The sequence below is a fragment of the Chelmon rostratus genome, chromosome 8, assembly GCF_017976325.1.
Source record: "Chelmon rostratus isolate fCheRos1 chromosome 8, fCheRos1.pri, whole genome shotgun sequence".
In the NCBI taxonomy this organism is placed as follows: domain Eukaryota; kingdom Metazoa; phylum Chordata; class Actinopteri; order Chaetodontiformes; family Chaetodontidae; genus Chelmon; species Chelmon rostratus.
In genome coordinates this window covers 4,494,270-4,509,758 of record NC_055665.1, presented here as the reverse complement: position 1 = coordinate 4,509,758, position 15,489 = coordinate 4,494,270, and the positions used below count along the sequence as shown (strand labels likewise).

Genomic DNA, 15,489 nt, shown 5'->3' with positions numbered 1-15,489 from the left:
TAGAGGATGGTACAACAAAGCTAACGAGCTTATTTGCATTGTGGGAGGCAGGGATGAGGGCAAAATGGCTGTGTAGGATAAACAACTTTCATTTAATCAGAACAGTCACAGAAATGGAAAATAACGAGCAAAAATACTGAGCTCCACTTCTTTTGTCTTCAGGTCCGGCAAATCGAAAGGCTTCCCTCTCTTCTCGTGCCCTGACAAAAACAAGGTGAACTTCATTCCCAGGGGCTCTGCCTTCTGCCCCGTCAAACTCCTCTGCTCCTCCCTCTTCTCCCCAGTCTCTCCCTTGTCCTGCTCCTCCACCAACCCCGGTCTCCATGGCAACGACAGCCCAGGGCCTCAGGTGACCTCGACTCTGCCCACTGCACCACTAGCTACCTTTCCAGCCTCAGCTGACTGGAGCACCGACACAAGCACAGGCATAAACACAGACAACAGCACAGACAGCCAGAACCCCGACACAGACGTGGGGGAAGACGGCTCAGCACAAGTACTCCTCACCAGCTAGTCCTCAGGTATTCATGACCAAACCACCCACAGCTGAAACATTTCAGCTGGTTAGCGGTATGGTTTTAAAGCAAAGAGGAAAAAAACAAAAGCAAAAAAAAGCAAAAAAAAAAGAAACCCTTGCACTCCGTTAATCCTAATGTTAGCCAGCAGGGAGCGCCCAAGGTCTAGAAATGACAAACGCGTAGGAGGATAATGGTACCAGCATCCCGCTGCACAAGCATTTCCGCTCGATCCCGGTGTTTGTCCCGCTGCCGGGGACGTTTTACTAAGAAAACTTGATGGTTTGATCGCTGAGTTTGCTGACCTTGGGCAGAGCCTCCCTTCACCCATCACTAACCTAGCCTTCTCCTCTGTACGGTGACAACACCCATAACAAAATAGCTTTGCTTTTGTTTGCAAAAAATAGAAATTTCTGCTCAAATTATGATGTTACGTAGTGCCTGCAGTTTATCAAGAGAAATAAAAAGGAAAAATCTTTCACAATAGACAGTTATGAGGTATCAAAGAAACACAATCTACTCATGTTATCTAACCAGCTTATTAGCTGTTCAGTGTTCAACAAGCTAACATCTAAAGTGCATACACATAAGCTTTTTGACAAGATGGGAAATGCTCGATTCATATTTTAAACATATCAGGATGTCTTACAGTCAGAATACATTGCCCCGCCACAGTGTTTGCACTTGTTAAGACCTGGCTCAGAATGATACAGGCCGCGGCCTATTTTTTCGTTTTCTTTTTTAAGTATTCGTAGCACAGTGTCTATGTGAAACCAGCAGTTGCTGGAGTGCAGGCTCCACCCAACAGGCTTACAAAGATGCAGATCTGCATTTCTAGTCTGGTCACTATTAAAATTTGGTTAGCTGAACACAAAATGCAAATCAGCTGTTTTTCAGTGACCAAATAACCAATCACAAAGCACACAATTCCCCCATTGCCTTGTTCTATTGCCCCACACTACACAGAACAATAACTCAGGTCATGTGGAATGTACTTGCTTGGACTATGTTGCCTTTCCCCAGTGTTTATGACTTTATTCTACAGAAAGACATTCCAGTCTTTTGCAGAAATGTTTTATTTTTTTTCCCCTGGAGAGGGAAGTTATTACGGACTGAATCAACTGATTGATGTCACAGCTTGTGACAGATGACTTTTGCATTAACCTGTTCAGGTTAGAGTTTCAGGTGCTATGACACATTCCAGAAATCGCTGTTGCATCGGTCAACCGTGACTACTCATGTAAATGCAACTAGCTACATAAGCTACACCCTCCTGATTTGAGAAGTTGACAAAATATGTCGTTTGTTTCGCCCCTTTGTTAAATATGTACCAAAGCAAATTACAAAATAATGAAAGGCGGGTCACGTGTTTGGGACAAGAGAGGCACCATTTTTGTGCCAGAAGCAGAACGTTAACGTGCACTTTGTTTTGTTTTTTTTAAATAAAGATTTCAGCAACATTTAAACACTAGGGTTGCATTGGTATATTTTCACAGTATGCTGTATTGCACAATTATTATTATAATTATTATTATTATCAGTGAAAATGAACCTTAAAGGAATGAAATCTGAAGTTTTTTTTTCCCAGTAAAACTAGTACAGTAGAATTGAATACTGTCAATGAGCAGATATAAATGGGATAACTGTCAATGTTCACAGTGCATTGTGAAATGTGTATGCCGCTGCAACCCTAATAAACACTGGTTCATAGTGTTTCAAACACAGGCGATAATTGTTAAACCAAGCTGAAGCACTTATTTGGAAGTTCGACGATAATCACTATTTTTATTTTAGACCAATTTGTAAGTTAAAACAATCAGAACTTGAGTGTGCAATTGATTTTTGTTTGAAGTAAAGCTACACTAACATTTTTTGTGTAAAACAGTTTGGCTCAGTATCCAACCAGATGTGCCCTAACATTGCCTGCACAAGTTGTTTCAACAGCACATAAAGAAAAAGAAAACATGACTGATTTAGTAAGCTAGTAAATGTCATTCCAAAACGTTGGTCAATCAAGCCACTTGCACACAGAAACACAAATATGAACAATATGCAACACATTCCACACAAATTAAGTTGAGATACTCTCTTCTGCTTGCAGCTCCAAGAGTTTCAATCATTCTTATTCTGATTTTATTCACTAGCTCATTGTGCAGTGCAGTTATGAAATAGTTGCCATGTTTGGCAATGATGATTCAGTTCTCCTATGTATTACGCATTTTTATGTAGATCTTGTGTGTTTTTCAATAAAGAAAACAAAAAATCTCATTTTTGGATTGGTATGTAATCTTTTCCAAGGCGGACACATCAACTAATAACATCATTTTTTAGAAGCATGGCGTTTATATACAAATAGGAGTCAAGGTAAGGCAATCAATGTATTTGGTTATGATTAAATATTAACAAATGTCACATGGCTTGAACATCAAAAATGACACAAGGCTAAGTACAACAAAATAAATCCACTATCACTTGTAATATACCCAATAATAATTATGATGAGGTTCTATATTACTGACTTATGATTAGATTAAGGCATTTACTCTGATTCAATTTATGCAGCATTGTAGTCAAAATCAAAATCATCACTATTTTCATGATTATCAAACTTCCCATTTAGTTTGGTTCTGAAAACAATACACTGAAAACTGCGTTTTATTACCCAAAAAAGCCAAGAACTGAGCTAAATCTGTGTGAAACGATAAAGAACATTGATGAAAAATCTCACATTAATAGAAACTTATTGTTCATTCGATCACACTTTTACATGATGGCAGAAAACAAGGCATGCAACATGCAATAATTAAATACGCGATATGTGTGTTTTCAGTTTTGGAATATGTTCAAAAGGGGATCACAAATACAGCATGAAGCCAACAAATAAAACATAAATGTTAAGGAGGAAACCTCGTTGCTGTTTGAAGAAAGAAACTTCACCCTTATGCCAATAATTCTGATCAGTTAACCGGCTTGGAGTGTTGAACTGATCAGTTTTTGAATATTTCTCTGTGACTGCATTCACTTCACTCACCCATGTTGCATTATTTTGTAAACACATGGACTATTGCACTGTGATCTTTGTCGTGTTTGCTTTCTTTCCACAGTTTTATCTCACAATGCAGTTTTTTTGCCTGTTTGAAATCTTCAGTAATGAGGATCAGAAATAAAGCATGAGTGCTACTAGAGACCACAGATTTCCAAGGCAGCTAATGTCGAAGGCTTCTTGTTCCAAACTCATACTGAGGTATCCATGCTAAACATTAAACGTTTAACCCAGTGGAAAAGCCAACAGGCTTAATAAGGTCTTCCTGTAAATGTTTCATTTCTTTCACAATGGAAAGGACGAGAGCTGTAGTTGTTAGTGGGACACTTACAGCAGCGCTAACACTGCCACCATGAGACAAAAAATTAGATCTGTTTATTGCAATAACAGCAAAATGACTATTATTCTAATAATAAGATGCTTTGATTGCATTAAATGTTGTTGTACCAGCCTTTTTTGTTTAACTTAACTTTCTTCTTGTACGACAATTCACAATATCTTTAGAAACATGTCTAATCATAGTACAGTCATTATAATACATGACCTTTTATATATTGTTCTAACAAGAAATAGATCCAAGCAGAGCTGCAACTATTGACTGCTTTCATTATTGATTAACATGTCCATTATATGACGTATTGAATATGCTTGATTTTCCCAGAGATGTTCAGTTTACTCCCGCATCTGATAAAGAAAAGTACATATTATAGTTGGAACCTGCAAATATTTGGCATTTTGGCTTGAAAATGAGCAGTGAATGACCAGTATAATAACCAGTGGTGATATTAACTCAGTACATTTACTCAAGTACTTCTTACTAGTATTTCCCTTTTCTGCCACTGAATACTCCACTACAGTTCAGAGGCAAATATTGTACTTTTTACTCCACTATATTCAATCGATAACTTTTTTTTTTAGTTATTTAATTAATTAGTTATTTGCAGATTCAGATTATTGTACAAAATATAATCAACAAGTAAATTATGATGTAATATTATAGATTAAGCTAAAACTTTATTGATCCCCAGAGGGGGTGGGGCATTGACGAACGTCTTAGCAGTATATAAATCAATTAAAATTAGCTCCACCTTTACCTGCTGCAACATTAATGCATCAGTAATTCTAATCCAATACTGAAAAGGGCCATTCTGAGTACTTTGCTACTATAAGTTTATTTTGATGCTTATATTGTTGTACTTTTACTTAAGTAAAAATTTGAACGCAGGACTTCTGACAGTGTATTTTTACACTGTGTCAGTACTTTTTCTACAATTGGAAATCATTGAATAATAATTTTCAGCTCTATCTCAAGTTGATTTCCACCGAGTGGCTGATCAGATTCGTCTCTGGTCGCGGTGGCAGCTGTATTCTGCTGTACCCACTAACAAAGGCGCCCATTTCAGATCACCATGACGCTGAGGAAGAACTATGCGTTGTGAAGTTCGTGCTCTGTGCCGGTTTTGCCGACCGTATCGGGATTGGAGAGGGGGTCCAAGTCAGCAAACAGGTTGAACCATGCTGAGAGGTCTTTGGACGTCCCTGCTGTCTCTGTAAAATGAGTTAACAAAGGACTGCTTTACATTTAAAGACATGGTGAAAATATAAACACCTCTGTCTCCATCTGGTTGAGATCCAAAATTCTGAATGGAAACTGCCCACAAATCCTTTGAAAATTCCCATAAACACAGGTTTCAGTTGGACACGTCTCGTTTTCTTTCAAGTCTTTTCATATGTTTTGCTCATTTGGCCCGCTCCTACCTTTCACTGCTGGCTTAGAAGGGTTCTGATTGGCTCCAGATGAGTGCTCTGTTGCCTGGGCGACGGGCTGTGGAACGATCCCGGCCCAATCTGAAACGGAGACGCAGATTTAGATTAATCAACAGGGGACGCTTGACGTGCCAAAGCATGATTCAACAAATAAATCATCACACCCTCTCGCACACTGCTGATGTGGACGGATATTGTGTAACAGACACGCAAACATCACGGCAGGATCGCGTCTGACATCATTAGTGGATATTTAAATACAGGCCAAAAGCTGCAATTACAACTTTCAGGTCTTGTTTCAGGCACATTTATTTTTGCTTTCATCCTTTGTGTATCCAGAAAAAAGAGAATGTAGCAGCACTAGATACCACCAGGGAAGACACTGGTACGTGCTGTTGATGCTGTGCTTTGTGACAAACAATCAAAACCCCAAATACAAACACATGAGTCCAGCAGGCTTACATGACCAAACAGACTTTTGACGCCTTTGGATATTTTTGTGTATTAGTCTGTATGGTATTTCAGCTTCAGCATCCTTGAGTAGTTTCCCTTTATTGGAGCAAGCCCCGGTGTGGAAGCAGAAACTTTGAATGAATAAAGTTTTTTTTGTCTTGAGTGCAAAGGCTAAAAATCTTAGAATTGTTGTCAGTCGTTTGAGTTTAAATGCTTTGTGTGTGACTCCATCTTAATGTGCTCGACTCTTGAGGATTTGGGGTTTTTCTTCCTTCAAGATTTGTTATAGCTTTGTTTCACATTCTTGGTCTGAAGCCAATGGCTCTATAGTCAAGAATCAGTCATGTTTATTTGACTCTCTGAACCCAACTCCTTCCAGGATTTGCCTTTTTTGGGCTCCAGTCAAGATTAATTTGAGGCCGTGAGCTTTGGTCTCCGCTGCTTCTTGCTTCTTTGACCGTCATATCACTAAAATCTGACGAGTTCTGCACCTTTGCTGTTCTTTCTGCAAGATCTTTGATAACGGCTAAAAACCTCTGGTCCTTACATTCTCAAGATCAACCTCCTGAACAAGCAAGCTCCTTCCTGCCCAGATGACTCTCATGAACAGCTCTTGAACATCTGCAGCCTTTTTCCATTTTAATACATAACAGCAAAATTAATCTGAGTGTAAATCAGTGAGTGTTTTGAGAGCACCGAGGCAGATTTGTAAGTGCTAAATCTGTTTGGAGCGTGCACCTGATATTTTTCTCGGTTTTCCTTGCATGTTGCCAAAAGTTCTTCTGCACTTATAAGTCAGCCCCAGCTGTGTGATCTCCTACCTGCACTTGCAGACCGATTGCAGCTTGAATTGGCTTCGTGCTCATTCAGTTCTTTAAAATCGTTCTACACTTTAACCAAGTTCTGTGCAGTTCTGATTGAATTCTGTTGACGGTTCCTGAGACGTCATTGTGATTTTTCTTTCTAATATTGTTCTTATCGATGATCACTGTGGAACTAAAGGGATATTTCCTACGCTGTGGCTTTGAACCATGCAGAAATTATATTTTACTTTCCTGTTATATTACACTGATTAACACTAAAATGCTAGTTTCGTAATTCCACCGAGGAAATACATACATAGCGTAGGTCTCATTTCTTTATAGCTTTATAGTGGGGCTACTCACAACCCTTTAAGATGGAAATGGGCAAAACCAAACCAACAAAACCAGATGAGGTGTTAGCAGCCAGTGCCCAAGCCCAGAAGAAATGGAAAGTCGCTGGCAACCACCTATGGGTAAGCAAATCTAATTGCCATGTTATAATGGCCTCCTTCTATTACTTTGACAGACGTGGGTTCGATAAATCGCTTTGAAGCCACTTTTCTCCCTGAGTGGAAATATTTAGCTACAATGGGGGAAAGCAGCTAATTTTAGCTGCGCATTTGTTAATGCACTCATCCATGGAAAAACTGTGTAACGAATTTAGTTTTCAGGCATATTTAATTCAGATTTTCATATTTATTACGCGTTTGCATGACTTCAGCTAGAAGAGAAGTTCTCCTGCTGGTGGAAACCTTAATTGGTCTCATTTTGATAGGGAAAAACTCATTATTTTGACAACTAAACAGCTTTTTGGTTTTATGTACCTCTTCTCTGGCTCACACAGACACACATGCACACACAGACTCTTATATACTGACCTGAGAGGGAAGACTGTAGATTATTCAAGCTCTGGTCCAGCAGCTGAGACGGCAGAAAGAAGGAGTTTTCCTTTTGTTGGGCCTCCGCTGGTCTACCTGATGCTGCGCTCGTGTCCTCGGCCTCTCCGAACACTTCCGTCCACTCTCGAGAGAAGTCGCCCTCGTCCACAGACATGCCGCCCAGGATCTCATTCAGTAAGGCCATGCTGTCCTTCTCCTCTCCCTCTAACTCCGGACAGGCAGAGACCGGATCTTCATTCCCTAGAATGATCAGCAGGAAGAGTTATCAGAGGACTAAAGCAATAACACAGATATATAACAACAATACAGTAATGTTACTGATGATTTCCTTTATTTTTTATTTTTAAGTAAGAGCGTTCATTGATTATTAGTGTTTATTTGCTTATTTTCTTTGTCTTAAATGATATTCAAATATGAATTTAATTTCTTTGTATTATGAACTGAAACTTTAATACTTTGCTTTGAGCTCTATGATACAAATTTTTGGACCTTTTATAGACAAAACAGAAAATAATAGCATGTCTTTGTATAGGATGTAATACTATAAAAACACAGTTTCATAAATTAAACAGTATTTTTTACCTTTTCTGGTCTCATTGCTGGTGTTCTCATTTACTAATGAGATGAGTCTAGAAATATGATAACAGAATATCAGTTTATGACATTTTGCACATACGCAAGGCAACAGCTGTGTGAAAATACTGCGTTTATGTTCCGACCGCTTCATTGTGCAAAAACATGTTCTCAGCTTTCACTGTTGGCATGCATGTGTTTGGTCTACCTGCATGAGCAAAGATCAAGATGACATAACTCACTGGTCGTCTGTGGTCTCTGCTTTCTTTCCGTCCTCTGCCTTTATTTTCTTCTTCCCCTTCTTCTTAGCCAGCTTGTCCATGGGGTCTTGTAAAGTCTGAAAGAATAGTCAAGTCACCAGTTATAATTGCCCGCCTCTTCTCGAGATGCAGAGCTACTTTGAGCAGTGTCAGAGTTCAGATCTCATCTGTGCAGGCCGAGATGCTCGCAGACCTTCAGCGTGGAGAACTCATAATGCTGACAGCCCTTGAAGCTCTCATGAATGGCTGCCATTGTGTGGGACGTCTTCTCCCAGAAGTGCAAAAGTGTCGTCTGAAACAGCAGAGCAAGTCGAGGCAGCACATTCAGCTGGTTGTGTTTAGTAATAATTCACATCAGTTCATTTATTTCTCTTGTCTACGACTCGTTGACATAATGACATCGTACATGCGAGAGCTATTGTCAGCTCTAAACCAAGCAGACAAACTACATTGACTCAACAGAGAATCTTTGGCAAGTTGTACTTTGTCATATTAAGCATATCATTACAGCAGAAACCTAAAACATTGTGACATTATTTTTGGGCCATATTGCCCACCATTACTCCCCACATGGTCTGATAGTTAAATCTCCATGCAATGTCTTGTATTTTTTTGTTCCCTTCATGGTTCTCTTCCTTCCTGCCTTCACCGCATGTGGTAGAGTCATTGAAAACACACTATTTCAGATCACAGGAGTGGAATGCAAACAGCTGGGATTTGTGGTGTACCTGGTATGTTGTTAAAACATGAGAGAGGAGGTTGCAGCGACTGGCTCCCAGCAGGTCCACTTTCTGGCAGACATCATTCTTCAGTTTGTCAAAGCTTGTTTTGGTTGTGCGCACCTGGGCTTGAACCTGAGACATAGTAGACAAGGAAATGGAGATAAGCAGCCAGTATTGTGTATCAGGCAGGTTTGAACGTTGAAAACAAACACTGGAGTTCAGGTTTGTGCAAGTGAAGCAGGTTAAAGCATGCTGGGTTCTTGCAGTTGTGGTTAGAACCAACGGACCTCTATTTGATGGTGTGTACTGCCCTCTAGTGGCATTTTTGTAATAGTTTTTTTCTAATGAATGCTGTTTGTGTAATCTTAGGTACTGCGGCAAATTGGAACTGAAACAATAAGTCAGTTACTCATTTATTATGTAAAATTAATTTGCAGAATTATGTATTATATAATGTGTACAAATACAGTGTCTTACCACCAGTGCACAGATATATACATGCACAAAACGCTGATTTGTCATAGCAGGGAAAGCACAGAAGCAACTAACAATTTGTTCTTCTCAGATCCATGGAACAAGCAAAACTAAGTGGAATTACCTGTGTTATTAGTTACACCTGTGCTTTCTGCTATAATATGGTAAAATGTCTGTGTGACAGACAAACCTTGCGGAATTTCTCCATCTGTTTATGTGTGTCTGGATCCAGCTCCTGAGACACATCCTTCATCCAAAGCAACGCTCCACGGTATTCAGTCCTGGACTGCTCCATTCGGTTCACCGTCAGCCACGTGTCCGAGATCGCTCGATAGCGAAACGTTTCCACCTCCTGGTACAAACGGCACAGAGGGGCCCTCAGAGCCAGCCTGTAGGATGTAGGGTTAAATCAAGTATTAAGGCGACATTACTAGATGGTCATACGCAGTTATTTTTGCCTTTATAGTGCACAGTACACTCATAATTTGACGTTGCAAAGAAAATGCTTTACAACACCAAAAGGTCCCACATTAAAAAAAAACAGGCCAAAAGCTTGAAAGTCTTCCCAAAACCAAATAATAGACTCAATCAAGGTCTTAGTTTTGAGAAACAAGCAGACGGAGAAACTAAATCACTGGCATTATGTAGAGGCGACCGATCCTCTTGCTGATGCTATTATAATAATGCAACACTTCACTGTATTATCAGTCACTGAGTGGTTGTTGTGGCTCATTTTTCTAGTTACCTGAAAATTGACTCACTTTTACAAAAAGACAAAAATATAAAACTATTTCTTGTGCAGCTGTAACTTTCATGTGAATTATGTGGATGTTTCAGAAGGATGTGGCGTCGATCTGTCAAACACACACTGCTGATTTATTTCCTGTGTTTCCTACCTCTGTTGGGAGGAGAAGCAGAGTGCTTTCCCTGTGGCCTGCATGATCTTTCCAGCCCTGGTTTTATCCTGCGAGCCCTGTGAGCGCAGGAAACGGCCCAGCTCGTTCTCCTCTTGGGAAAGAACTGCACGGTACAGATGTTAAATTCAGTCTTAAGATTCAATCTTGTACAAACTTAGAAAACCTGATTTGCAGATTTAATCGGATAAAATGAAACTTAGCCATCCAAACTAGGTGAACTGGAGTGGATGAGTTTTCTGATTAGCATTGATATTCACCTCTGTATCTTAATCACAAATAGCCCTGTAAATGAATGCATACTGTCAGTGCCACCTTATCGTTGTTGGGGGGAGTTTGTGTGACCGTGGGTGCTATGTTGTTGTGGGCAACAGCTCCACGTAGGGTCTCTCAAGACAAATTGTTAGCAGGAGAGGGGTCTGACTATGATGGAGGGCAGCCCTCGGGTGACTTCTTGGTGGCCAGGCCTGTCAGTCTCAGCCTGAAGAAGTAGCGTGGGGCCGCAGGGGCCAGCCACCCAGGACCAGGAGTCGTGATTTACTGAGACCCCTTTAAAATGTCACGTCACTGATGGAGCAAGTAGCCAGACCTAGTCCTGACATGAAGCAGTTACAACGAGTTAAACTTAGGCAAGCTTTTACTAAAGGTTTTCTAGTAAACTGGTTTTACTACATACCATGATGACCGTCACTTGGTAACAACATCCCCAATGATTTCCATTACCGTGTCTACCATGTGCCTTTCTGGTCAAACTGCACCACAGCTGGACCAGCAAACCCTGTTCCTTGTCTTCTTGCTATCGTGTGAACATAGCTTGCTATGCTAACATTACCTTGTTGACCAGTTTGTCTGATCCAATTCATAACTTGAACAGAGATGGTGGTAATAGGAAAAACGTGCCCACCGGTTCTGAACTCAAGTGATGTTTTGGTCCTGCACCATCCTTAACAACCGTGACATTGCAGCACGAAGTAGTTCACAAGTGCAGCTGGTACTGGATCACCTTAGGCTAAAAGCCCTGTAATCATATTATCTTATCTGGTGAAGACAGAGAGATGTCATCTGATGAGTTGGATCAGGTCATGAAGGAAGATACCAGACAGACGTGGACCCAGCAAACTGAACCTGAACTAAGTTCTTCACATGGTGTCTCAGTTCCACCTTCAGGACAAGACAGGTGATGAGCTAAAGCCTCTTTCACTCGTAGTTCCCGGTAAATTACTGGGACCTTTCAGGCACTGCTGGTGATTTTCACCACTCACAAATTCAGCAATGTTCAGGAACATTTTCGTCTTGCACCAAGTAATTTTTTTTGTGCTTTACTAACAATAAACAAGTCACCATTCCAATATGTCATCTGTGGAGTCTTGTGATTGGTTCACTTGCTCCTTGTCAGACATACGTAATCCTTCACTTGCTTGTCCCTGCAATGCTAATGCTTTCATTCACACCACAGCCATATCAGCACTTTGGCTGAAACGTTGCTAGGTCTTGAGGTGGGAAATTGGCCGTACAGATTTCCCTGAATATTGATCCCTGCTCCCACTGACCACATGACCCCATGCAGGAAATGTTCCTGAACATTTCAGGGATTGTCTGTGTTAAAGTGGCTTAAGAGAGCCAGAAGGAGCTCGGAGCTGCCACTCCTTTTCAGAGAACCAGAAGTGGTTCACAGTTCCTCCTGGATGCCACCTTGTGGACATTATCCAGGAATGCTAAACAGGATCCCATGAGTCTCCCTCAAGATCCCCCTGGAGAACCTGGAGGATGTAGCTGGGAAGAAAGAAGGCTGGCCTACCTCGATTAGCCTGCAGCCACCATGAAACACATCTGGATAATGGTGAAAAACTGATGAACAGATATTTGTGTTTTAGTCTGAAGTCGGTCCTCTCCTGAATGAGATATAATATTAACAACTCTTAAACAAAGCACCCACTGGAGCACTGATGTGACCCACTCTATCAACAGTTCACTTTTTACTCTGTGATGCAGAGTTTCTATTCCCACCAAATACTTAAGCAGTTTGTTTGAACGTACGGCAGATCCTCCTCTGGTACTGCTCGATGACCTTCAGCAGCTCCATGCATGTTCTCTGGATAGAGTGGAAGACCTGCAGAGCAGGAGAAAACCAAGTCAAGCAGAAACCGCCTGGTCATTGTACTTATCCTCCCTTAAGTAAGACGTGTTGTGTACTACACTGTCTGAATGTGCCGGGAGGTAACTCTTACTTTCAAGACAAACCACAGATATCTATGGAAGTCTATAATACTTTATTGATTTCAACAACTACACAGTGGATGTGATACAACATTAACGCCGTCATGGGGTAAAAATGGAGGTGCTAAAATGTCACATCAGCACTTTAAAACATGAGCTCTGATCTGCTATGTAGATATCCAGTTCTGAATGGTTTATCGCCATTCTCATCGAGGACCTGGCCTAAATTAGGGTTCCAGCTTTTATGAGGTATCGATTTAAGCCATTAAATTCACTCATGAAACGGAGGCACAGATGATGGAGGTTAGAGAGGCTGCCTAATGTAAGTTTCGAGCCTCGAGCAAATGCTGGCGCAGTGTGAATCAAAAAGCCATTTTAGTCACTGCAGAGTCCACTGGAGGGGAAGTATCTCCAGTGTTCCTTAATGTTCCCGTGACATGATGGAGGTCTGTGGTAGCCGAACCTGACTCTCTGCTCCCCGAGTCACTTAACATGCTGTAAAACTACAAGCCCCAACACTTTCACACCGCTCCTCACCTCCAGCTTGCCATCCAGATCCGCATCTGACGCCACCACATGTTCGTCCTCTTTCTTCCCGGTGACCTTGATGAGCGTCTGTTTGGTTTTCCAGTACTTCTGCTGGAACTTGTTCACCACAGATGAGTCTTGGCTTTGGATGAAGCGGTCCAGATAGTCTCGGGAGTAGCCGCTGCAATGACACAGGGGTTGGACCGATGCTGTGACCGCTTCCCTCTCCCGTAATGATCGGGAAGAACTCATTGATCGGTGTGAAACTGAGTGTAAATGCAGAGGTATACTCACAAATTTCCTCCCTCCATTTTTCAGGATTACCTGTGGACAAAGCAGAGCATCTTAGATTCCTACTGGATAACAGGTGAAGGGATGAACATGTAGCTATGTAGCGAGCTATGACGCGGGCTTGGGGACAGTTTGAACATTGCAATCTGTGTTTTAATTAAAACTGAAATGTTGCAATTCACATGTAACATTGTCAATATCTAAGTTGTTTTGACATATTAATTCTACATTTGTTTTAATTAGATCACTGACTTGTTGATAAAAGCTGGCTGAGAGGTGATTTGAAAGTTGTTCTCTCTTGTTTTGTATCTTCATTTTATGTCTTTGGGAGACACTGGAGGTGAAATCACCATTTTGAGGGGGACCAGATGTCACTTTTTCTTGACCGTACTCAAGTTCATCTATCTCAATTCACAAACTGTACCAAACTCTCCAGAGAAAATAGCCTTGAAGTCAAGATCGTAAAGGTAGCGAGAGTATTTTTCTAATGTGTCACAGTGTGACAAATGTATAAAGGACTTATAAAATAATCAAACCGGCTTTAAATATAATGGCCTTAAAAGGATCTGTCTATCCTGTTTAAAGTTCACTCAAACATCAGCTGCCAGAGTTTAAACAGGAACGAAGAAACACGATCATATTTCAGATCCTCACATCCCTGCTCTGGCTGCATGTTGCTTTTCAAGCTTATATAAAGTTCATCATAGTAATCACTATTATACCAGACAAAACTCTTCAAACGCATCAAACAAAAACTTCAGACGCTAATTTTCTTTATTTGTCTTCAACTTGCTTTGAGCCACTAACAGCTACTGTGCGATCACTACAAGACCACACAAATCCAGTAACACATGACACGTGTTTAAATACCTTCAGTTGTGGAAGAAGTATTTATATATTTTATTGAAGTAAAAGTAGAAATACTACACTGTAACAACACTGGTTTACAACTAAAAGTCCTGCATTCTTACTTAAGTACAAAAGAATTAGCATCAAAATATGCTTAAAGTACCAAAGTACTCATTATGCAGTATGACCTCTTTCAGAATCGTATATATTATTAGATTATAATTAGTCACTATACTATAATTATTACTTTAATGTTGCAGCTGGAAAAGGTGGAGATGATCTTAATAACTTCATTTACTGCTGGGGAGCTTAACCTACAATAATTCATCTTAATTTATTAGTTGATTCATATTTTGTAGTTTTTATCTAAATCTGCCAGCAACTAAAGCTGTCGAATAAATAAAGTAGAGTAATAAGTGCAGTATTCGCCTCAAAAATGTAGTGGAGTATAATTATAACGTAAATGGAAATACTTAGATACTTAATAGCTGAAAATTGTGCTTGAATGAGTCCCTGATGCAAGAGGAGAGTCAGAGTGACTGACTGGAGCATGTTAAGGTGTGATGACTGACCTCTGCTCCTGTTTCCTCTTCAGCTGGGAGTCATAATAAGGTGTGACTGAGGTCTTATTTGTATTTCTACCTGCCAGCTGCCTTCTAACATCAACCAGACAACATCAGAGCTTAATACGCTGACAACACCTCCACCTGTTTCCAGAGGGTGCATCACCTGCTGTCTGTCAGCACCTGTGCTGAGATGGAGGAAAAATCACCACGTTTCACATCCAGCTCGAGCGTCACGACTCATTTTAATGTGACGGGATGTGATGCGATAAATGCGCTTCACGCCACCTTTACTACAAGGCAGAAATACGATAAGACTGATATCCATTTTAACCGGAATTACGCAGCAGCATCGACCGATATGAACACTACACAGTGCGCTACAACACATCCGCGCCGCACCAGAATAAACAACGGCTGACTCACCGCACTGAAGCAGCTTCTCCCCCCCGCCGCCCTCTGAACACATATATCAACGAATTAAAGAGCAAAGAACAGAGAAACGAACGCAACACCTCAGGATGTCGAACACGTACCTCTCCGTGTTGATAACATGGAGGAAAAGGCTCGTCTATATTCCTCCCATCGGCGCTCCTGCCGCAGGCCCAGCTGTCTGTG

The 15,489-nt window shown here is 40.9% G+C and overlaps 2 protein-coding genes across 5 annotated transcripts in view; one reads left to right on the top strand and one right to left on the bottom strand.

Moving 5' to 3' along the window:
• Positions 1 to 2,783, top strand: part of LOC121610520 (glucocorticoid-induced transcript 1 protein) — a 20,659-nt gene extending 17,876 nt beyond the window's left edge. For all 4 annotated transcript variants that reach the window (XM_041942678.1, XM_041942677.1, XM_041942679.1 and 1 more), the window contains exon 9: positions 163 to 2,783. In XM_041942678.1, coding sequence (XP_041798612.1) covers positions 163 to 514 — 352 coding nt within the window. In that variant the 3' untranslated portion in view covers positions 515 to 2,783. The remainder of the gene's footprint in view (positions 1 to 162) is intronic.
• ica1 (islet cell autoantigen 1) lies at positions 2,351 to 15,489 on the bottom strand. Its single transcript, XM_041942681.1, has 13 exons — positions 15,408 to 15,489; positions 13,463 to 13,492; positions 13,178 to 13,349; positions 12,461 to 12,533; positions 10,406 to 10,529; positions 9,700 to 9,898; positions 9,042 to 9,167; positions 8,507 to 8,605; positions 8,296 to 8,390; positions 8,063 to 8,109; positions 7,460 to 7,720; positions 5,317 to 5,406; positions 2,351 to 5,106 (listed from the first exon to the last, which is right to left on the bottom strand). The coding sequence occupies exons 2-13, from the start codon at positions 13,477 to 13,479 to the stop codon at positions 4,985 to 4,987; spliced, it is 1,425 nt and encodes a 474-aa protein (XP_041798615.1). The 5' UTR covers positions 13,480 to 13,492; positions 15,408 to 15,489; the 3' UTR covers positions 2,351 to 4,984.